The sequence below is a fragment of the Bufo gargarizans genome, chromosome 4 (assembly GCF_014858855.1).
Source record: "Bufo gargarizans isolate SCDJY-AF-19 chromosome 4, ASM1485885v1, whole genome shotgun sequence".
NCBI classification, from domain to species: Eukaryota; Metazoa; Chordata; class Amphibia; order Anura; family Bufonidae; genus Bufo; species Bufo gargarizans.
Window position 1 is genome coordinate 285,633,525 of NC_058083.1, and position 25,217 is coordinate 285,658,741.

The window sequence follows — 25,217 nt, forward strand, 5'->3', positions numbered from 1 at the left end:
TTCTTGTCCGTTTTGCGGACAAAAATAGGCATTTCTACAATGGGCCGCCCGTTCCGTTCCAAATTGCGAAAGGCACACGGGCGTCTTCCGTTGTTTGCGGATCCGCAGTTGGCTGACCGCAAAAAACGGCACGGTTGTGTGCATGAGGCCGAAGGGTCCATTCACACGTCCGTAAGTGTTTTGCGGATCCGCAAATTACGGACCTGCAAAACACAAGCACTGGCAATGTGCAGTCCGCCAGCATATCGCCGGCACTATAATAGAAAATGCCTAATTGTGTCCGCGAACACCATCCGTGTTTTGCAGATCCGCGATTTGCAGACCGCAAAACACACCAGGGTCGTGTGCATGAGGCCTTATGCTTATAGAAGTGTCACCATTTTTTTATCGTTAGCTTCTATGTGGCACTCTGCCTGGATTTGATAAAATTACCAAACTATACATGGACTATAAAGAAACTGCTGAGGTACACGCATTCACATACAGGGCTGTAGCGATTGTATACAATCTACAATTCTATACACAAATCATCTCCCTGTTCACACTCGTGGGTGCGGTAAATCACAACCTTCCTACTCCGGGGCCCCCAGACTGCAGTGAGGCGTGCTGCCAGCAGGTGGCGCACCCCAGCATGCCCGCGAAGTACAGAGAACGGGTCGGAGGGCGGAACAGGAAGAGGACTGAGAAGGAGGCTTGGAGCGCAGAGCTGCGGGGAGGTCAACACTCGGGCAAGTGTGCGGATTTCTGGCTCTTCCCCGACCTGTGAGGTGAGTGAGTGCGAGCCTGGCTGCGGAAGACTGCAGTATTGTGCAGCGGCTCCAGTCATGTCAGCTGCCTGCCATATGCCCACTAGGTAATCGTGGGCATGGCCGCGGCTGCTGACATTGTGGCAGTGGGTGCAGTGTAGCTATTTTTGCTGCATCTTATTGAGGGCTGGGTATGTCTCCTCAGGTTTCTGTGCATCAGGCTCTGCATTTTATAATGCCCTTCCCTGCCTGCAAGCTATGTCACCTGTCACTTGCATCTACTTACCTGCTCAGTCTTAAGGGGCCCATAGCTGAACTTCTCTAACATGTATGGGGGCGATTCTCCCCTCACTGCAGATAACAGGTGAAGAAGGAGCGGACGTGTTGAGTTTAAAGGGGTTTGATTAATTTTATTTATTTTTAAAGTGTTACTGTCATTTTTTATATATTTTTTGCAATGTGTAGAGTAAGGAAAGTTTATCTAATATACTTTATGAAGTGAATGACGTGTCCCTTAGCAGCTCTGTCTAAATGAGACCTGCCTTCACAGCACAGTACTGACCTGTGAAGAAGCTGGGCCCACTGCTGCTGAACTCGCTGCCCCCATATATATATCGCTAGAACTGACTATATATATATATATATATATATATATATATATATATATATATATATATACACACATAGCCCTGTCTTCTTGCAGTCAGAGCTAATAGGGAAGCTGTTCTACAGTCTACAGGGATAGCTATATAAATATGGTGTATTCTCCCTGCCTTCTCAATAGCGAGTGCTGACTGGCCGAGCTCCTGCATCTTAGGCTCCATGCACACAACCGTGCTGTTTTTTTTGCGGTCCGCAAACCGCGGATCTGCAAAAAACGTAAGCTGCCCGTGTGCCTTCCGCAATTTGCGGAACGGAATGGGCGGCCCATTGTAGATATGCCTATTCTTGTCCGCAAAACGCACAAGAATAGGACATGCTATTTTTTATTTATTTTTTGCGAGGCCATGGAACGGTGCAACAGATGCGGACAGCACACGGAGTGCTGTTCGCATCTTTTGCGGCCCCATTGAAGGGAATGGGTCTGCACCTGAGCCGCAAAAACGGCAGCTCGGATGCGGACCAAAACAACGGTCTTGTGCATGAGGCCTTCTGGCGGCTCCTTAGTTATTCAGTGCGCTGGGTTTTTCTTAAAAGGGTTGTCTCACTACAGCAAATGGCATTTATCATGTACAGAAAGACAATACTAGACACTTACTAATGACTGTGATTGCCCATGTTGCTTCCTTTGCTGACTTAATTACTTTTACCATCACATTACACCCTGCTCGTTTCCATGGTTATGGCCACCCTGCAATCCATCAGCGGTGGCTATGCTTGCACAGTATAGGAAAAAGTGCAGGCCTCTCTGTGGCTAGGAGCGTGGGAGCGCACATAGGCACGGTGCTTTTTACTGTAGTGTGCTAGCTCGGCCACTGCTGATGGATTGCAGGGTGGTCGTAACCATGGATGCAAGCAGTATATAATGTGATGGAAAAATGAGTCCAGCCAGCAGAGGAAGTAATCTGAACAATCACAATACATTAGTAAGTGCCTTGTATTAACTATTTCTCATATGCAGCCGACTGTCACCATGTCTCTGCTGAACACTGTGTACCACTCTGTTTTCCGCCGCACCTTCACCCTCAGCATCATGCTCGGGGTTGTGCTGTTTGAACGGGCTTTTGACCAAGGTGCTGACACTTTGTTCGAGCACCTCAACCGAATTGTGGGGGGAAACGCATGTAGCAGTAGAAGAGAGTTTGAGAGGCCCAGAACACAGATTCTTCACTGAGGCCTGCAAAATGGCCCATGAGCATTCCATTGTGCGAGACAAGTCTCACCTGCTTTCTGTGACTTAATGGATACACCTTATTAGTAAGATCACAATGTAATGTCATCCTTGACTTGCTGCAATGGATTGATAGAAGAATCACAGCATTAAGCTCACCACCCACTTCTTGTGTATCCTGTTCTCAATGTGTTGTAATAAACAGATGTCTATTTAAAAACCCAAAACTTTCTCTACACAATAAATGCTATTTGCCGAAGTGAGACAACCCCTTTAACAACACTCATTTTGAGAACGCTGCTAAACGATATTTTAAAGCCAATTTTTTACAAATTCGCTGAAAGTAAATCAGAAAAACTTTCCTTGTCACTCCCCCTTACAAAAAAGTAATGAAATTGACAGTTGGATGTTAAGTAAATTGGTAACATATAAAAAATACAAATAAATTACCCCCCCCCCCCCCAATATCCCACCCAGATGAGCCACCAGGACAGGAGAGATTGAGAATATAATTTCAAATTCTAACAATTCAATTTACTCCAATATTTCCACATTGCAGAACAGTTTCTAGCCCGGTTAATAGATCTAAAAAGACTAAACTTCTGTAATATAAAATTCGAGACAGACCTCTCCCAAGTGTAAACTGTAGGAAAACGTGATAATAACCACCAATAATTTACCGGTATATACTCTTGCAAATTGAATAGGATTCAATAAAAGGGCGTTAGATCCTTAATTGTTTAATATTGATCTATCAGTATAGGTCCTCGTTATCTGATCATGGGGGTCGGATCAGCCATTTGAGGAGGCCTCAACTGAGTGCCTAAGGCCAGACACAGACGAGCGAGTTCAGTGCAACCATTTTTTTTCAAACTCCTCTAGAAATGTCTTTTCCTTGTCCGCAAAACAAGCACGAATAGGACATGTTCTATTTTTTTTGCGGGGCCGCAGAATGGACAAGCGGATGCGGACAGGACACAGTGAATGAATGAGTCCGCATCCAATGTGCAAATTGCAGAGGTTTTCTATAGAGAAGTGGGTATTGCAGCTGCTTACTGTACAGAGGGTCTGGGGTTAAAATCTCATTGAGACCTGTAGAATAGTTTTTATAGTAAGAGTTATAGCAGAAGGATAGACTGTTTACTTTCCAGCATTTTTTCTTTTATGGTAAAGTTTACAATTTTCTGCAAAAGTATTGTTACTAAAATAAATAACAAAGCAAAAAGCATAGCATTTTTATAACATACTAAGGCTACTTTCACACTTGCGTTCGGAGCGGATCCGTCTGGTGTCTGCACAGACGGATCCACTCCTATAATGCAAACGATGGTATCCGTTAAGAACGGATCCGTCTGCATAACAGTTTTTTTCAGATCGTATATTCTAACACCGAGGCGTTCCCATGGTGATGGGGATGTTTTAAGTTAGGATATACTAAAAGAACTGTGTAATAACTGCCCCCTGCTGCCTGGCAGCACCCGATCTCTTACAGGGGGCTGTGATCCGCACAATTAACCCCTCCGCACCTGAGGGGTTAATTGTGCGTATCATAGCCCCCTGTAAGAGATCAGGTGCTGCCAGGCAGCAGGGGGCAGACCCCCCCTCCCTCCCCAGTTTTATATTCATTGGTGGCCAGTGTGGCCCCCCTCCCTCCCCAGTATTAAATTCATTTGGTGGCCAGTGCGGCCTCCCCTCTCCCCTCTCCCCCCCCCCCCCCAATTAAAATCACCCCATCATTGGTGGCAGCGGAGCGTTCTGATCGGAGTCCCAGTTTATTCGCTGGGGCTCCGATCGGTTACCATGGCAACCACAGACATCGCAGGTAAGTATAATGCTTCTAAAATTGCTAAGTAACCATGGCAGCCAGGACTGCAGTAGCGTCTTGGCTGCCATGGTAACTGATCGGAGCCCCAGCGAATAAACTGGGACTCCGATCGGAACTCTCCGCTGCCACCAATGATTGGGGGGGGGGGGGGGGGGAGAGAGGGGAGGCCGCATTGGCCACCAATGAATATAATACTGGGGAGGGAGGGAGGGGGGGGCCACACTGGCCTCCAATGAATTTAAAACTGGGGAGGGAGGGGGGTCTGGCCCCTGCTGCCTGGCAGCACCTGATCTCCTACAGGGGGCTATGATATGCACAATTAACCCCTCAGGTGTGGCACCTGAGGGGTTAATTGTGCGGATCACAGCCCCCTGTAAGAGATCAGGTGCTGCCAGGCAGGAGGGGCAGTTATTACACAGTTCTCAGTATATTCTAACTTGAAGCGTCCCCATCACTATGGGAACGCCTCTGTGTTAGAATATACTGTCAGATCTGAGTTCCACAATCTAACTCAAATCCGATGGTATATTCTAACATAGAGGCGTTCCCATGGTGATGGGGACACTTCAAGGTAAAATATACCATCGGATTGGAGAAAACTCCGATCCGGTGGTATATTAATAGGGACTCCTGACTTTACATTGAAAGTCAATGGGGGACGGATCCGTTTGCAATTGCACCATATTGTGTCAACGTCAAACGGATCCGTCCCCATTGACTTGCATTGTAAGTCTGGACGGATCCATTTGGCTCTGCACGGCCAGGTGGACAACCGAACGCTGCAAGCTGTGTTCAGGTGTCCGCCTGCTGAGCGGAATGGAGGCCAAACGGTGCCAAACTGAGGCTTTCTGAGCGGATCCGCATCCACTCAGAATGCATTGGGGCTGTACGGATCCGTTCGGGGCCGCTTGTGAGAGCATTCAAACGGAACTCACAAGCGGAACCCTGAACGCAAGTGTGAAAGTAGCCTAAGTGTGAAATATATTTTAATTTCATCTTGTCCCTCCACCCCCCACCCACTGGATGTGAGTTACAACAGTTGCATTGATAATGATAAAAATTTCCTTAAAGGGGTATTCGTACTTGTCCCACCTCTGGGACCCGCAACTACACGCGTGCACGCGTGGCCCCTGCTTCCATTCATTTCTATCGGCAGATGGATATAGCCGAGCCAGCGCTTGGCTATTTTCGGCGGCCACATTGAAATGAATGGAGGGCGGCGGTGCATGCGCAGTGCGCCCTCTATTCAATTCCCCGCTCCATTCTTGTTGGAGGTGCACCTATCAGACATGCCCCCATACTGTAGAAAAACATTTCCCGAACTCTGGTTCGGTTCCAAGGTACTACTTGGAACCGAACCCGAGTTCGGGAAATGTTTTTTTTTACAGTAGAAATCAATTTATGAACTTATTACCCGAAGTCTGGTGAGACTTCGCAAAATAATAACTTTGGCTCATCGGAGCAAATACATTGTGATAGTGTACGGAGCCCTCGCTCCGTACAGTATTGAAGCAAAGTTTTATGCGAATCGACTTCGGATGTCAATTCGCTCATCCCTAGATATAATCACACATGTCATATTTGTACTTCTGCAACTGAAAATATCGAAATGGGGTGGTTTTGTTTCCAAGCACATTGATTTCTTCAAGCCCGGTTTGGATCAATGGGACAGTTGTAGAAATTTTTGCAACTAATCTGCTGCGTGTGAATATAGTCTTAGGCTACTTTCACACTCGCGTTTGCTGGGGATTCGTCTTGTATCTGCACAGACGGATCCGCACGAATAATGCAGACGCTTGTATCCATTAATAACGGATCCGTTTGCATCATTTATTCAAAGAAAAGTCTAAGTCAATTGCACCATATTGTGTTAGTGAAAAACAGATCCTTCCCCATTGACTTACATTGTAAGTCAGGACGGATCCGCTTGGCTCCGCATCGTTAGACGCTCACCAAAACGCTGCAAGCTGCGTTTTAGTGACCGTCTAAAAAAAATGCAACAGAGACCAAATGCAGCCAAATTGATGCATTCTGAACGGATCCTTATCCATTCAGAATACATTGAGGCTTAACTGATCCGTTTTGGGCCGCTTGTGAGAGCCCTGAAAGTACTGATCTCACAAGTGGACCCAGAAACGCCAGTGTGAAAGTAGCCTTACACACTATGAGTGTGCTTTAGCTTTTGTTGAAAATGTATCTCCAAGCTACTGTGACCTATTTTTTCATGGCTGAGCTGTTACATTATAAAATCAGTAGCACTGTGAGTAGGCCGACACTTCCATAGCGGCCGGGAAATCTCATGGCTTTGTGGAAAGCTGATGTCTGCATTCTTATTTATCTAGTGTCACTTTGCGAAAACGTCCTAGCGACATATGAAAAGTTTTGATCGGTAGGGGTCTAAGTGGTGGAATCCCCACGGATGGCTAAAACTAGGAGGGAGAAGTGCTTACATAGTGCACCCTCTCTCCTCACTGCAGGAGACAGACTTTCTATGGAGTCTATGTGCCCATCTTAAATCTGTCTCCTGCAGGGAGAGAGTGCGCTATATCAGCACTTCTCTCCTCATTCTAGAGATCTGCTAAGGGTCACTCTCAGCTACCAGTCAAAATTTTCATATGTCACTCACTACGACAGATCAAAAGTACAGTGCCACTTTAAAAGGATTTTCCGGAATTTATATAAGATTGATGGGGGGGGGGGGGGGGGGTCTGATTCCCGGCACCCCTGCCGATCAGCTGTTTGAGGAAGTCACAGTGCCTTCTCGCAGTTGCCAAGCACAGTGCCGTCCATTTGATAGTGGTTGTGCTTGGTATTGCAGTTGTCTAGGCCATTTGATCGATGAACGTGACGTCATGGCCTAGAAAGAGGCTTAAGTGCACCGCAGCCTCTTTGTACAGCTTATTGGTGGGGGTCCCGGGAGTCCTCAGGATAGGTCATCAATATGTAAATCCCGGAAAACCCCTTTAAAGTGAGAGGGTACACCTTCTAAATATATTTATGTCTACTAGGGGGTATACCCCTTTAGTAAATATGATTGTATATGATATTCACATTAATGTATGCAATACATAGATAATACATTTATTTTAGGAACTTTGTGTATGGTATGTATTGTGCAATAACGTGGGGGAGTACTTAGGAACCACATAGGCTTCATGCACCCTGCTGTGGTTTACAAATCTGTAAATCAGCACCCAAGCCTACTGACTCATAATGCGCCACCATGTATGGTTCCTTCTGTAAGAGCCTGTGCCACCATATAGTGTCTGTGCATGTGTACACTTAACCATTTGATATGTTTTATTCTATTAGACAGGCTATGAAATGACCGGAATCAGACTGTCCATCAGAGCTTTCAAAAACTTGCAACTTTATTCAAGTTTTTGTCAGAGACCCAGTTCACTCACATACAGCTCCACACAATGCTTGACATGTTGGACACATTGTAGACCCTTATCAAACTGTTTGGCCAACAGACAACCAAGCAATGGCTTACTTCACACAAACTCCAATGGATTTTTGACTACTTCACCTGTAAAGCCATTCCTATATGCTGTGAGACATAAAGGTAAGAAAAGTAAAAAACAGAACAAGTCACAGTCATCTCAAGAAGATGATGACGAAGATGAAGAAGAGGCTGACCAAGAAGACATTAGTGATTATGACGATGAGCCAGCCGAAGACCCCAGCATACCAAAGGACTATAAAGACCTAGAAAAAGCTGTGCAGTCTTTTCGTTTTGATGTTATACTCACTGCTGGATTAGACATGTCACGGAAGTAAGTGCTGCAAGGTCTTCTTACTTATACTTTAGTCCATAGTGTCTGAAGTGGTGGCATTAAAGGAGTTGTCCAGCCACTCAGAACATGCAGAAGAATGCTTTAAAATAATAAAGAAAGCAATACCTTATCGATCTGCCGCCTTCCCATACCTACACTGGATACAGCCGTGACACCCAGTGATTAGCTGAGCAGTATACTTCCATGTTGACGGAGATCGGCGGGGACCACAGAAGCCTTAGACCGGGGTCGGCGGGGGATCGGTAAGGTGAGTATTACTTTTATTATATTAAAGCATTCTGATTATTATATTAAAGCATTTTTTTAAAGAAAAAGTGGCTGGATAATCCCTTTAAAGGAGTTATCCTGCTAAAAGTATTACTATGCAATAAATAGGGCAAATGATGTGTTATCATGAAAAAATATATATTGTAAGGTTTTATATGTACATTACATTTTCTTCTCTGGTATCACCCTCTGCTGTTTCTTTCTGGTCTACCTTGTCCTGCATACAGACGTGGACTAACATGCTCAGTAGCTTCTCTGTTCCCTTCCTCTCTGATAAGAGCAAGACTTCAGACTCATATACTTTTTAAAGAGAGACTCTTAGGCTACTTTCACACTAGTGTTTTTTGCCGATCCTTCATGGATCTGTAAAATCGCTTTTGTTACAATAATGCAACTGCATGCATCCGTCATGAACGGATCCGGTTGTATTATGTCTTTCCTTCTCTTCAACCAGCTGCTTGCCATGGATGACGGGTGTCGGAGCCCTGCCTATCTGATATTAATGTTGCGTGACATATTTTATAATGCTAGTCTATGGTGTCGCACTGCATGGATTTTTGTGCGACTGTCGCAGTTGCAGCATGTCACAGTGCCACACCATAGGCTAGCATTATAAAATATGTTGCGTGACACATGTTGCAGTGTAGTTGTACCCTATAGGTCACCGTGTAGGCCTAGCCTAAGGCCCATTAAAGGGGTTGTCCATGATTGTTGTTAGAGTTGAGCGAAGCAAGCTTCAGATGCTTAATCCGAAGTCGCTTTGTTCAAAACTTCAGAATAATACTGTACGGAGATTCGTCTCTGTACAGTATTAGAATGTATGGGCTCCGATGAGCCGAAGTTAGTTATTCACAAAGTCACACGTGACTTCGTTGAATAACTTCGGTAGTTGATTTTTTAAAGTGGAAAACGTTCAAGTTTTAAAGTGTTTTTCCACCTATCAACTACCAAAGTTATTCATCAAAGTCATGTGCGACTTTGTGAATAACTAACTTCGGCTCATTAGACGAATCTCCGTACAGTATTATTCCGAAGTTTTGAACAAAGCGACTTCGGATTAATCATCTGAAGCTCGCTTCCATCAACTCAAATTTTTATTTTATTATTTATTAATTTTTTTTAAAGCTGCTTTATTAAATAAGAAGGTTTTTGAATTGCATGTATTCAAGAAAAATCATACGTGGCATTAAGAGAGCTGAGCGCCTCTGCATGTTAACATTTCCGCGATCTTCAATGCTGAGGACACCATGGGAGGGATTTTATAAATACACTTAATTAAAAATAAATAAATAATTACTCAATTTTAATGAGCACCTATATGGACAGGTTAAAGAGGACCTGTCACTAAACCAGAACAGTTGACATACACACACATATATACCTTTTTGCCATTCTTCACTGAGATGACATACTTGCTGTTAAGATTTGTTATGTTAATCCACACCTATTGCTGCCGAATGTCTCTCCCCACTCCCAGCACAGTTGGCAAACAGATGATTTTTTTTCCCACCGTAAAATGAGGATAAATTAAAATGAAACCTTGGAAATATAGAATTGTGTGGTGGCCATTAGGACTAATAGGTCTTCCGCGTAATACAAGAACGGCGTGAGTTCCCCAGAATGGGAGGAATTTGTATAAAGCAGCTCTCCATTTCTGCTCATACAGGGAGGTCCCGAATGGAGAAACACTCCGCGCCCCCCCCCCCCCCCCCCCCCTCCATTATATACACAAGTCTTTTTTTTAAGAGCATCTTGTAATTGGGGGACGGGGACGGGACTGAAGTCTAATGCTGATAAATGCAGGATTTGTTGATGTTAAAAGCATCCTGCAATTTAGAGATGCAGTGATGGCCTATTCCAATGGACCAATTTCTTTGAATGTGCTGAATGGATTTTCCTTTTTCCCAGCATATAGGGTTTTAGCTTTTTTTTTTTTTTTTTACATCTATGCCATTTGTAACCTCCACTGTACATTTTCTGTTCTGCTGTGCAATTCTGTTATTTTCTTTTTTACTTTTGAAGCAAAATTGAAGAAGCATTTTATGATGGCAAGTTACGCCTTAATGGAGAAAAGCTATGGAAGAAAAGCCGAGCGGTAGGTACTAGTTGTATACTGCATCTTATATTCAGTGTATTTTAGTGGCCATGTAAAGGTTCTAGAAAATGTAGCAGCCCCGGTTAAGGTAAGTCATCTAGGGCAAATATAATACAGTTGCAAGAAAAAGTGTGTGAACCCATTGGAATGATATGGATTTCTGCACAAATTGGTCATAAAATGTGATCTGATCTTCATCTAAGTCACAACAATAGACAATCACAGTCTGCTTAAACTAATAACACACAAAGAATTAAATGTTACCATGTTTTTATTGAACACACCATGTAAGCATTCACATTGCAGGTGGAAAAAGTATGTGAACCCTTGGATTTATTAACTGGTTGAACCTCCTTTGGCAGCAATAACTTCAACCAAATGTTTCCTGTAGTTGCAGATCAGACGTGCCCAACGGTCAGGAATAATTCTTAACCATTCCTCTTTACAGAACTGTTTCAGTTCAGCAATATTCTTGGGATGTCTGGTGTGAATCACTTTCTTGAGGTCATGCCACAGCATCTCAATTGGGTTGAGGTCAGGACTCTGACTGGGCCACTCCAGAAGGCATATTTTCTTCTGTTTAGGCCATTCTGCTGTTGATTTACTTCTGTGCTTTGGGTCGTTGAGCTGGTGGTCAGATGGCCTTAAGTTCTCCTGCAAAATGTCTTGATAAACTTGGGAATTCATTTTTCCTTCGATGATGGCAATCCGTCCAGGCCCTGACGCAGCAAAGCAGCCCCAAACCATGATGCCCCCACCACCATACTTCACAGTTGGGATGAGGTTTTGATGTTGGTGTGCTGTGCCTCTTTTTCTCCACACAGAGTGTTGTGTGTTTCTTCCAAACAACTCAACTTTGCTTTCATCTGTCTACAGAATACTTTGCCAGTACTGCTGTGGAATATCCAGGTGCTCTTGTGCAAACTGTAAACATGCAGCAATGTTTTTTTTGGACAGCAGTGGTTTCCTCTGTGGTATCCTCCCGTGAAATCCATTCTTGTTTAGTGTTTTAGGTATTGTAGATTCGCTAACAGGGATGTTGGCATATGCCAGAGACTTTTGTAAGTCTTTAGCTGACACTCTAGGATTCTTCTTCACCTCATTGAGCAGTCTGCGCTGTGCTCTTGCAGTCATCCTAGGGAGAGTAGCAGCAGTGCTGAACTTTCTCCATTTATAGAAAATTTGTCTCACCATAGACTCATGAACAGCAAGGCTTTTGGAGATACTTTTATAACCCTTTCCAGCTTTATGCAAGTCAACAGTTCTTAATCTTAGGTCTTCTGAGAGCTCTTTTGTGCGAGGCATTATTTACATCTGGCAATGCTTCTTGTGAAAAGCAAACCCAGAACTGGTGTATGTTGTTTTTTTATTTTTATTTTTTTTATAGGGCAGCTGTAACCAACACCTCCAATCTCATCTCATTGATTGGACTCCAGTTGGCTGACACCTCACTCCAATTAGCTCTTGGAGATGTGATTAGTCTAGGGGTTCACATACTTTTTCCACCTGCACTGTGAATGTTTACATGGTGTGTTCAATAAAAACAATGTAACATTTAATTCTTTGTGTGTTATTAGTTTAAGCAGACTGTGATTGTCTATTGTTGTGACTTAGATAAAGATCAGATCACATTTTATGACCAATTTGTGCAGAAATCCATATAATTCCAAAGGGTTCATATACTTTTTCTTGCAACTGTATTTAACTAATTTATTAGAGCTGTACTGGGTCTGATTATTTGCTCGTATGGTGATCATGTGATCAGTCATTCTCTCCTCTACAGTATAGACAACACTCACTGGGGGTACATTTGCTAAGCAAAATGCACTAAACATGTTAGGCTACTTTCACACAAGCGTTCGGGGCTCCGCTTGTAAGTTCCGTTTGAAGGCTCTCACAAGCGGCCCTGAACGCATCCATACTGCCCTAATGCATTCTGAGTGGATGCGGATCCACTCAGAATGCATCAGTCTGGCACCGTTTGTCCTCCGCTGCTTGCAGCGTTCGGGTGTCCGTCTGGCCATGCGGAGGCAAGCGAATCCGTCCAGACTTACAATGTAAGTCAATGGGGACGGATCCGTTTGAAGTTGACACAATATGGCTCAATTTCAAACGGATCCGTCCCCCTTTGACTTTCAATGTAAAGTCTGGACGGATCCCATCGTCTGCATTATAGGAGCGGATCCGTCTGTGCAGACACCAGATGAATCAGCTCTGAACGCAAGTGTGAAAGTAGCCTAAAGGATACCTACCTCAAAAATTTTGGAAAGACTCATGGCTAAGAAGAGTTTTAAAATGTAGTAGATGTATTAGAGGTGAAACATTTTGTGGTACTCCATTAGAAATTTTAATAAAGTATCAGTTAACCATAGCAACTATCCCCTTGTTTCTTCTATTTAAGTGTTCTTGCATGGCAAGACCACTGTTATCTCACATATATATTATTATAGCCAAATTTACCACCCTAACTCCTCCCACAGTTTTTACACTATATAGGCATTAATATACCGAAACTTGCGGATTGTTCCCGATTGGTGTGCTATTACTTTGTGGAACGTTTCGACAAATGGTTCACGAAATATCAGCGTTTTTGTGGCGAAATTGGTCCCATAGGAATGAATGGTGGAATGTTAAAAACTAGAGTGGGAGCTGACAAAAGCTAGAGTGAGTGGAAAAATCAGGACATGATTTCTAAACTGCCACCACTCCCTCATTTTCAAGCCCACCTACACAAATTCGTTCAGCTATCCCTGCTGCCACAAAAAATGTCCACGGCTAAGCCATAGTCCTGATATTTTTCACAATATGACCATTTGTTTGCAACTCACGCCGCCCATTGACATTCAGTGAAACTCCACTCTAGCTACCTAAAATTTGAAGGGAAATTTCTAAACTGCGACTGTGCCTTTAAATTTTTTATATTTCAGAGACATACATGCATCAAAATGTAGGTCTGGGTCTTGTGATTCTCACAATATAAAGCTCTTCGCTGTAGCATTTATAATTTTTAAACTACAACTGTTTGAAGATGGCAACTGCCAGTGAAGTGAGCAAGTTAGAGCAGTTTATTTTTAATGCTCTTCTCTGCCCTTGCTGTAGACTGAGTTGCCATAGGAACCCAGGTGTGTGAGCAGCCAGCAGAGTGACAAAAGCTAGAGTGTGAGCTTAAAAATCAGGACATGATTTCTAAACTGCCCCCCCATTCCCTCATTTTCAAGCCCACCTACAGAAATTGTTTGCTAATGTATGTTTTAATGTATCTGTATAAGGCTGGTATCTAAACATTTTTCTGCATAAAGCCCATCAATGTTCATGGTATGTTCCTCCTCTGTACTTGGCAAAATCCAAATATAATATTTCAGTAACAATATTAAAGCCTCATCCTGTATTTTTACTGTATTTTTCACTTCATAAGATACATCTAGGATTTAGAGGCAGAAAATAAGAATATATTTTTTTTCATCAGACCTCAGATCAGACCCCCAAGTCAGACCTCAGATAAGACGTAAAAGCGTTTTCTTTTTGCACTCACCACTCCCTTGTCTTCTGTCTGCTCTGCACTGACGTTGCACAGAGTCAGGTCATAGTGCACACTACGTCCTGTCGAGGCACAGCGGGCACCTGGCAGAAGACCAGGGAGCTGTAAGTACAGCCAGCACCCACTATATTCACCATTCCCCAGTCCTACTGTGTACTAGCAAGTGCTTCCATAATAGAAGCGCTCATTAGAATTCACTTCGTGAGGGATGGAGAGAGACGCAGTTTACGCTCACACCCAGAGCAATATTTGCGTTTAATCTACCTGCCTCGGATATGGCTCCCGAAAGAATAACAGCATGTCCAAAATGTAACCAATCAAGGGCAGATTTGGATCATTGTATATGGTCCTGCCCAATGGTACAAACCTACTGAACTTGGATATTATTTTGGATCAAACAGACTTGGCAGATAGAACTACCATGTGAGCCACTCGTAGTTTTGTTTCATAGTTTTCCTGAAGGGAAAAAGATACCGAGACTGATAGATGGGGTTTTATTGGTAGCTTTGAGATGCCTATTAAACAAATGGCTAACGCCACATACACCATCTGACAGGAAGTTCCAGGGGAAAATGCGATACTTTTTATTAATGGACCAATTGGAAGCAGAAAAAAATAAAAAAACATTTTAACTATCTTCTTGAACAAATGGCAGACCTTTATTGGCAAATGTAGAAATACAAAATCTCATGCATAATTTTCAACACACAGAATGGGACCTGACAAAGGATATCAAAGGACAGTTGGGACATCTTAAGGTTTTATAGATACTTTATCACATTGTATTGGACTATGAGACTTAGATTGGAGGCAGATCCAGACCGGGGGGGGGGGGGGGTTTGAGTTGAAATAAGGTTTGGAAATAACTTTAGTAGGGTTAGAATGGTAAATTGTTATTATACAATATTTTGTGTTGCCAATTGGCTATGATAAACATTGTACCAAAATAAATTAAATGTTCAATATAAAAAACTAAAAATTCACTTCGTAAGACATACTGCCATTTTCCCCGCACTTTTGGGGGAAAAATGTGTGTCTTATGTAGCGAAAAATACGCTATCTCAAGCTTTTTTTCAGGACTACAAGATAATTCTCTGCTATTGGGTCATTTGCAACTATAAAGTTTTACTTGGAAATAATTCACATTGTTTCTATCGGGATGTACATCTGAATACCAGAAAATGGTATTCAGACATATATCCTGATTGGTACACTGACTTTAATGAGTTAAATGGATTTCATAAGCATTCATCTACGGAAAGTAAGTTAAAAGGAGTCCAAAGATGAATCCTTTGAACTCCGTTGAACCCAGTAGTCAATGTATTAATTGCAGCGGTATTCGTTCAGCCGCTTCTCGGCGTATTTGCTGGGTTGTGGCCGAGTCTCCACTGGTCCCCATTATAGTGAATTGGGCTGGACGCAATTCCGGCAGTGCATGGCAGTAATGGATCTGGCAGACTGTTCCCGTCTGGAACAGCCTGCCTGATCTTATTAAAGGGAGTCTTTCACCTCCAGCGAGCTATATACAGTGTTTACATGGCTCTGTAGCACACCTATACAGGATTGTAACGCAGGGCTTGAAAAATTTCCTTGGAATCTAGGAGCCAGCTAAAAAAGTTAGGAGCCAGGCGGAGCCGCGTCATAAAGCCCCCAGTAGGTGCCTCCATAGAGCCCCCCCCAATAATGCTGTATACCATGTTACATATATCGCCGCTCCGTCCCCGGACCCTATTGACTATAATGGGGACGGGCGCGGAGCTCCGGCGCAGCACGGCAGTTCGTGGTGAGAGGCTGCCGGACTAAAAAGTTGGACACGCAGTACTTTTAGTCCGGCGGCCTTTCGCCATGCACTGCCGTGCTGCGCCGGAGCTCCGCCCCCATTATAGTCAATGGGGACGGAGTGGTGGTCCGACGAAACAGCGGAAGGACGGATCCGACAGGGTGAACAGCCTGCCGGATCCGTCCTGCCGCAAGTGTGAAAGTACCCTTAGTTATATAGCTACTGAATGAGACAGAAGAAGGGATGCCTTTAACATATATATCTCCTTGAGAAGCCAATTTGATCCTAAAGGGTTAATTCAAACTGTAATCTAAGCTGTGTGTCCTGTCACTTCTCTTATCTCTCTGCTCCTGCCCCTGCCCCTTAATCTTATCACTGCTGCAACAAAAGCATCAGCCTCAGTGTAAACTGTTCTAGAGTCTGACTCACAGTTCTTTTAACTCAAAGAATCGAATGAGTCACTAACTAAGGCTACTTTCACACTAGCGTTCGGCTGTCCGCTTGTGAGCTCCGTTTGAAGGCTCTCGCAAGCGGACCTGAACGCTTCCGTCCAGCCCTAATGCATTCTGAGTGGACGCGGATCCGCTCAGAATGCATCAGTCTGGCGGCGTTCAGCCTCCGCTCCGCTCAGCAGGCGGACACCTGAGCGCTGCTTGCAGCGTTCGGGTGTCCGCCTGGCCGTGCGGAGGCAAGCGGATCCGTCCAGACTTACAATGTAAGTCAATGGGGACAGATCCGTTTGAAGATGACACAATATGGCTCAATCTTCAAACGGATCCGTCCCCCATTGACTTTCAATGTAAAAGTCTGGACGGATCCGTTCAGGCTAATTTCACACTTAGACATTTTTTTGACAATATAATGCAGACGGATCCGTACTGAACGGAGCCACCGTCTGCATTATATGAGCGGATCCGTTCAGAACGGATCCGCTCTGAACGCTAGTGTGAAAGTAGCCTAAGTCGGATCTTTAGATTCTCTTAACCTGAGACTCATTCGATTCTTTCTTAGACTCCCTGTACTTGTGTCAGTGACTCAGACTCTGATTGGTTGGTGGGAGGGGAGGAGCTGGCAGAAGCAGCTTCCACTCTAGGATCAGATTACACTCCTCCCAAGTCCCTCACCTCCCTGCTGCCAGCGGCTCTGCTATTGTGTGCTGTGACGGAGCTGTTTCAAACGGTGCTGCCTCCGGACAGAACGGCAGCTCCGCGCCCATCGCCCGGGCACCTTTGAAAACGGGCTGACAAATTCCCAAGCGCCAGGACTAAATTCCTGGTCGCCATGGCGACCTGGCACCTGGGATTTGTCAAGCCCTGTTGTAACGGTACCTTTGTTCTTTTCTTTAGACTTGCACCAGCAGGAAAAAACGAAGTTTAATTGATATGCAAATGAGCACTCGCAAGTGCCCAGGGGCGGCATTCAGTGTGTAAGTGCCCAGGCTGCTCTGCCTTCTTTTCACTTTACTCCACCCCAGTCTCTGTCTTTGCCGGCCCTCCAAGTCCAGACCTATCGATGAGGCAAGAGACTTGGAGGGCGGGCAAAGACAGAGACTGGGGAGGAGTAAAGTGAAAAGAAGGCAGAGCAGCCTGGGCACCTACACACTGAACATCGCCCCTGGGCACTTGCGAGTGCGCATTTGCATATGAATTGAACTTTGTTTTTCCTGCTGGTGCAAGTATAAAGAAAAGAACAAAGGTACCATTACAATCCTGTATAGGTGTGCTACAGAGCCATGTAAGCGCTGTATATGGCCAAATGGAGGTGACAGATGTTAAACAGGCCTTAAAGAGCACCTGTCGCCACAAAAGGATGTGCAATACACAGGCAGCATGTTACAGAGCAAGATGAGCTCAGTCAAGATATATATAGATAAATTTGTATCTCTGCTTTGTTTAACTTGATCTGTTAGGAAAAGCAAATATATAAATGTATAAATTACAAGTTTTACTGAATATTTTCCCATAAAACCATATATCAATCTGCTCAGCTCCTCCTGCTTTGTAACATGCTGCATGCAGATTGCACTGCATTTTGTGGTGGCAGGTTCTCTTTAAATGGTGCGGTGCATGTAGCTGCTGGCCACCAATGAATATAATTAACATTTATTTTAATACTGAGTAGGAGGGGAGGGGCTGTGCGGCACCTGAGGGGTTAATAGACGCGGTTCGCAGGATTAAGTGTCTTCGAGGCCAATGTGTGATACAGCCCCTCCCCTCCTCCTCAGTATTATGTTCTCATTGTTGGCCAGCGGCAGCCGCGTCAAAGTGGGGAGGGACTCCCTCCTCATCCACTGTGTCGACTCAGGACAACGATCTGGATACAGAAGTCTCAAATTCGATACCCGGTGCAACCCTGTCTGACCTTAACTCTAATTATATGTATAACTGCATTGAGTATAATTCAATAGCATTGAGATCAGGCCGGAAACAGCATTATAAATAATAATGTCGTGTGTCCATGTCATAGGAGCAGCATTCAGTGCAGGAAGTACCTCTGACACACATTTCTTGCACTGAATATGGTCATGTGAAATTGGCAATAGGGTTTTTTTTATTGTTTTTTTCTGCAGTGCACTTTTCCGCTGCGTTTTCTATCAGGTGTAGGCAAAGTCTAATATATTGGGAAATATATTGAATATCCTTTTTGTAATTATTTTCAGGTGAAAGTTGGAGACACTTTGGACTTAATTGTTGAAGAAAACCGGGAGGCAGGGACTATAACTGTGATGAGAACGATCTTAAACGATGTGCTAAAGGATAAAACTTCAACAGAAAAATTTAAAGTTCTGCTGCGGCGATGGAAAAGGCTAACTGTCCCAAAGACCTCAGATGCTCCAAAACCAACTGGTATGCACACAACTGATTTAGACAACTGACACTGCCATTGAAAAGAACAATTCTACAGAGAGACATTAAAATGGTATTTTTACTATACCCATGCATGATGTTTGGGAGACAAGAGTCATATCCCACTGCAAGAATTTGAGTGTTTCTTGGATTTTGAAGTGTCCTTCTGGCTTTTGCATACTGCACAGATAATGTTATTGTTTTCATAAAAATACTTTACCAAGAAGTTGTTTTTTTATGTATGTTAAAGGGGAACCTGTCATCAACTTTATGCTGACATTACTGAGGGCTACTGTAGTGGCAGAAATGCTGATTTCAGCGGTGTGTCATTAACCCTTTGATGCCCCAGTGTCCAGGTCAAAATTTACAAATCTGACGTGTCACTTTATGTGGTAATAGCTTTGGAACACTTTTACTTATCCACGCCATTCTGAGATTGTTTTTCTCGTGACACATTGTACTTCATGATAGTCATATATTTGAGTCAATATATTTCACCTTTTATTTATGAAAAAATCCCAAATTTACCAAAAATTAGGAAAAATTCACAATTTTCCAAATTTCAATTTCTCTGCTTCTAAAACAGAAAGTCACACCTAATAAAATATGTATTACTTAACATTCCCCACATGTCTACTTTATGTTGGCATCATTTTAGAAGCAATTCTTACAATTTTTAAGAAAATTTCCAAAACCCACTTTTTAAGGACCAGTTCAGGTCTGAAGTCCCTTTGTGGGGCTTACATAGTGGAAACCCCCATAAATGACCCCATTGTAGAAACTACACCCCTCAAGTTACTCAAAACTGATTTTACAAACTTTGTTAACCCTTTAGGCGTTCCACAAGAATTAAAGGAAAATGGAGATGAAATTTCAAAATTTCACTTTTTTGGCAGATTTTCCATTTTATATATTTTTATTTCTTTAACACATTGAGAGTTAACAGCCAAACAAAACTCAATATTTATTACCCTGATTCCGCGGTTTACATAAACACCCCACATGTGGTCGTAAACTGCTGTACGGTCACACGGCAGGGCGCAGAAGGAAAGGAATGCCATACGGTTTTTGGAAGGCAAATTGTGCTGGATTGGTTTTCTGAACGCCATATGTTTTTTATTTTTCTGCCGATCGTCTTGTGCAGGGGCTCGTTTTTTGCAGAAAGTGTTGAGGTTTTTATTGGTACCTTTTTTGAATACATAGGATTTTTTGATCATTCATTATTACACTTTATGGGGCAAGGTGACCCAAAAACTGTCTGTTTTGGAACAGTTTTAATTTATTTATTTTTACAGCGTTCATCTGAGGAGTTAGGTCATGTGATAGTTTTATAGAGAAGATCGTTACGGACGTGGCAATACCTAATATGTATACTTTTTCTTATTTATTTAAGTTTTACACAATAGCATTTCTGAAACCAAAAAAATGATGTTTTAGTGTCTCTATAGTCTGAGAGCCATAGCTTTTTTATATTTTAGGCGATTGTCTTAAATAGGGTATCATTTTTTGCGGGATGAGGTGACGGTTTGATTGGTACTATTATGGGGGTCATAAGCCTTTTTGATCGCTTGCTGTTGCACTTTTTGTGATGTAAGGTGACAAAAATAGCTTTTTTGGCACAGTTTTTTTTAATTTAATTTTTATGGTGTTTATCGGACGGGGTCTATTATGTGATATATTTATAGAGGGTTGTTACAGATGCGGTGACACCTAATATGTGTATTTTATTTTATTTTTCCATTTTTTTTATAGGAAAAGGCAATGTCTTTTTTTTTTATTTTTATTTACATTTTTATTTATTTATTTTTACTTTTATTATTTTCACTTTTTTTTTATCAGTTCCCTCTTGGATCTTGAAGATCCAGTGGGGCTGATAGTTGTACTATACTTTGCAATGCTCTTGCATTGCAAAGTATAATACTTCCAGATTGCCTGTAGGTGGCAGCACTGGACGCCTTTGCCATGGCAACCATCGGGTGCTGCAATCCCTCCCTCTGTTAACCCCATGGATGCCGCAACCGCGGCATCTATGGGGTTACAGGAGTGTCAGCATAGAGCTGACACTCTCTGCTGATGGCGGCGGCTCAGTAATGTTGCCGCCGCCATCACACACAGAATGTGGAATCGGGGGCAGCACTGGAAGGGGGGGGGGGGGAGTCGGGGGGTACAGACTACAATGGGGCAGGAGGGGCGGCTAGAAAATTAATGCGGGAGGGGGCGGATCGCATGCCATCAGGGCAGGAAGGAGATGAGCGCAGGAGGCACAGATCGGCGGGGCACAGATCTCGGGGGGGGGGGGGGGGGCACAGATCTCGGGGGGGGGGGGGGCACAGATCTCGGGGGGGGGGGGGGGGGCACAGAGGGGCACCAAGGGCTTGGAGGATCGAGGGGCATGAGGAACACTATCGGCTTTCAGGCTCTGATCTGCAGAGCACAGATCAGAGCCTGAAACCGGCATTTTAACAATGCCGTGATCCGATTGGTTAGTCTGCACAGACTAACCAATCGGATCGATTGCCGGCAGGAGGCCACTCTGATTGGTCCCTTGCCGGCATTACTGCACTGTATGCTGTCCGTGATCAGCAGGTGGGCAGGAGAGCAGGAATTCATGAATAACCAGGACTCTTCTCAGGTGGCCGGGACTCTTTTCAAGGCCCAGTCTGCAATGATTATGATGCTGGTTCTCAGGAACCTCTTACTTTTAGCTCATAAATGACAGACTGCTGAAATCAGCATTTCTGTCACTACTTTATACTGCCCTCAGTACGGTCAGCATAAAGTTGACAACAGGTTCCCTTTTAAAGTGAATGCGTTAGACTACCCCACATGTTATATTCTAGTATAAATCAGGAAGGCGCCATGGTCATCATATCCTGTTCCAAGTAATTACTGTGTTGGCAAGTTGAGATTCATGCAGTAAGTTGTTGGATTGAAACTTTCTTAAGTTGGATCCTTGCAGGCACTTTTATTTTTTTAGGCCAAAGCCAGCAGTGGATTCAAGAGGAAGGAAATTTATAAAACGGGGATTAAGATATATCTGCTCTTTTTTGGACCAACTTTGGTTTAAAGTGAAAAAAAAAAGCCTGATGTGTGACCCACTTGGTTGAAACAGAAATAAGCTCCAACTTAACACATATATGAAGAGTTTACATATGATTATTTCAATATAAATGAAACAGTTTAAGGGTCCCTTTACACAGGCAGATTTCTGGAAACAAGCGCCGACCGATGATCTAGCATGTCGACTAGCGTTCGTTTGAGGACCTTCACAAAGCGGATAATTGCCTGAATGAATAGACGTATGAATGATTGTATGCTGGCACAGCAACAATACAGCTTGTTTACACAGGGAGATGTGCTGCCACCAAAAGATCATCCAGTCAACCATCAAACCAGCATTTGCAGGCCTTCTCCATGGTCCAATGGTTAGCTTCAAATGTTCTTTTCAGCAGATAATCTAATAACGTAAAATGCCCTTAAGCCAACAAAATCTTCCTAAATTCCGAACAACCCCTATTTTGATTTCATCCCGGGCAGTGAAAACGGAGAATACTCATTAGTAATAGATTTTAATAGTAAACTGAAACAATGATAACAAATAGCAAGCTTTCAATATTAGGCTACTTTCACACTTGCGGCAGAGTGATCCGGCAAGCCGTTCCGTCGCAGGAACTGCCTGCCGGATCAGGCAATCTGCATGCAAACGGACAGCATTTGTAGATGGACCCGCATGCGGATCAGCCTTACAAATGCATTATATATATATATATATATATATATATATTTTTTTACATTTTTACCGGTCAACGCATGCACAGACTGGAAGGACGGCTCTGGCATTGCAGTATTTTTAATGCCGGATCCGGCACTTATACATTTCAATGTAAATTAACGCCGGATCCAGCGTTCCTGCAACTGATCCGGAATTTGGGACGCAGATAATACTGCAGCATGCTGCAGTATTTCCTCTATCCAAAAAGCCATTCAGTGACTGAACTGATGACCTACTGAACCGATTGCTCTCCATTCAGAATGCATGGGGATAAAAACTGATCAGTTATTTTCCGGTATAGAGCCCCTAGGACGGAACTCAGTGCCAGGAAAGAAAAACGCTAGTGTGAAAGTACCCTTACTTGGCTCTCACAATCAAGCATGGTACAAGACAATTGGGGTAGATTTATCAAAACTGGTGTAAATGAAAACTGGCTTAGATGCCCATAGCAACCAATCAGATTCCACCTTTCATTTTTCAGAGCTCCTTTGGAAAGTGAAAGGTGGAATCTGATTGGTTGCTCTGCGCAGCTAAGGCTGGGTTCACATCACCATTTATTTTTTCCATTTTTCTGATCCGTCAGAAGAACAGATTAAAAACAAGAAAAAAAGTGATCCTGTATTTTAAGCACCTGTTATGCACATTTGGTATCCGTTTTAGCCATTTTCATCTGAGATCCATTATTTTAGACCGGGGGAAAAAAGTTCCTTCATAAAATAATGGATCTCAGATGGAAATGGCTAAAATAGAGGCCATATGTGCATAAATGCGCATAACAAATGCTTTAAATACAGAATCTGTTTTATTCTTTATTTTTCTTTTATTCTGATGGATCAAAAGAACGGCAAAATAAATGGTGATATGAATCTTGCCTAAGCCAGTTTTCCTTCACACAAGTTTTGATAAATCTCCCCTTATATGTGAAGAGTCACATATGCATAGGCAAAAGGGCACCTCTGGTCATCACCTAGAATTCACAGATGCGTTTTTCATGAGGTTGATGGACAAAAAAAAATTGGAAATTTTGAAACGTTTTAAAAAAAAAATTGTATGATGTTCATTATAAAGAATAAGTAATATCATTTTATTGTATAGGAGAGGACTCCAGCATGACGGATCCGTTTTGCAGCTCATAGACTTCTATTATGACGGAATGAATAACGGAATGCCTCTAAAGGCATTGTGTCGTGGAATTGCATTATGGCCCATGGTAACGGAATCCATAACGCAATTCAGTAAATACCACACCATGAACCCGCACACGAACTTCAAAATATGAAATTCTTTCATCCCTATACACAACACATAATGCTGAATTATTAGCCTTGCTATGTTAAAGGGAGTCTGTTACCAACTTTTCATGTGTTACTCTGCTTATATCGTGTTCCTGCGCGCACACACACAATAATAACGGTACCTTTCTTGTTTTGGTCCAATTCTGTAAAGCTGCAGAAACAAGGTTATAATGGTATGCAAATGAGAGCTCATAGGCATCCAGGCCCCTAGGTGTTTTTCGTGCCTAACTCCTCCCCATTGTATCATCTGGCCAGCCCTTTCATGATGTGTGTGCACAGGTCACTGCCTGACCCAGGCATGCATTCTCCAAAAACCACTGAGGGCATTGGCTACGTTTGCAGCAGTATGCATGCGACTGGTGCAAAATTGGCAAAGATGGAAGACACGGAGCGGGAAGAGACAGCAACATGGTTATCAGAGTGCGCTTGCCCAGGCCAGGTGGTGAACTGTGAACGCACGGGATCTTGGGAATCGGAGAGGATGATGTAACATCATGAAAGGGCTGCCCAGATGATACACTCGGGAGGAGTTAGGCGCGCAAAACACCAAGGGGCCTGGGCACTTACGAGCCCTCATTTTCATACTATTATAACCCTGTTTTTGCAGCTTTACAGAATTCGACCAAAAAGGGAAAGGTACCGTTATTATCGTGTGTGTGCAAGAACGCAATATAAGCAGTGTAAAACATGAAAAGTTGATGACAGACTCCCTTTAATTTGACCCTAGTAGGTTCATTTTACTAATTCTGAAAATGCCCTATACTGCTTTGTTTTATTCCTGCAATTTTTATCATTCAAGCCACAATGACAACTGCATGCAATCATTTCTAAGAATTGTTTTTATGGGAATATAAAAATGTTTTTGTGCTGGTATTCCTGCAGTCTCACAGTTCTGTCACGGGGTGCTTTAATCGCCCCAATCCTGGATTTACAGCTACACTGCTGTATATCTTTCATGCTGCAGCAGCTGCTTCTTCTTCTCACGGTGTGCCACAGCTATATATGGGAGCTGACCTCAATTAGAGTTGGAGCTTGTAAAGTTTAAAACTGTTGAAAAAGTGTAGGATACAAGTCATATGTAGTGTTATTCCTCATGTACACACAGTTGCTTATTCTGGAAAGTAATATAAAATGACAGTTCAATTAAATCTATGAACCTGATGTATGTATATATCCTACACTGCTGTTAAAACGCATCCTCACTTTTTCCGAAAGTGTTCTACTTTTCCATATATGATTAAATTACATTTAATATTAGATAATAACCCACGTAAACACAAAATTCAGTTTTAAACTATTTCATTTACTGAAGGAAATGTGCTGTTCAGCCCTACCTGGGGGAAAAAAAAAAAAAAAGTGATTGCCCCCTTAACAACAAAATCAATCAGTTAAAGGGGTTCTCCTATATTGATGAACTATCTA

At 43.1% G+C, this 25,217-nt stretch overlaps 1 protein-coding gene across 1 annotated transcript; it reads left to right on the top strand.

Annotated features, from left to right (window-relative positions):
* The first annotated feature begins 670 nt into the window (after positions 1-670).
* On the top strand, positions 671-18,954 carry MTRES1 (mitochondrial transcription rescue factor 1). The gene is made up of 4 exons (XM_044291822.1): positions 671-767; positions 7,715-8,181; positions 10,492-10,564; positions 18,542-18,954. Exons 2-4 carry the CDS (start codon positions 7,727-7,729, stop codon positions 18,755-18,757), a joined length of 744 nt encoding a protein of 247 aa, XP_044147757.1. The 5' UTR covers positions 671-767; positions 7,715-7,726; the 3' UTR covers positions 18,758-18,954.
* The last annotated feature ends 6,263 nt before the right edge of the window (positions 18,955-25,217 follow it).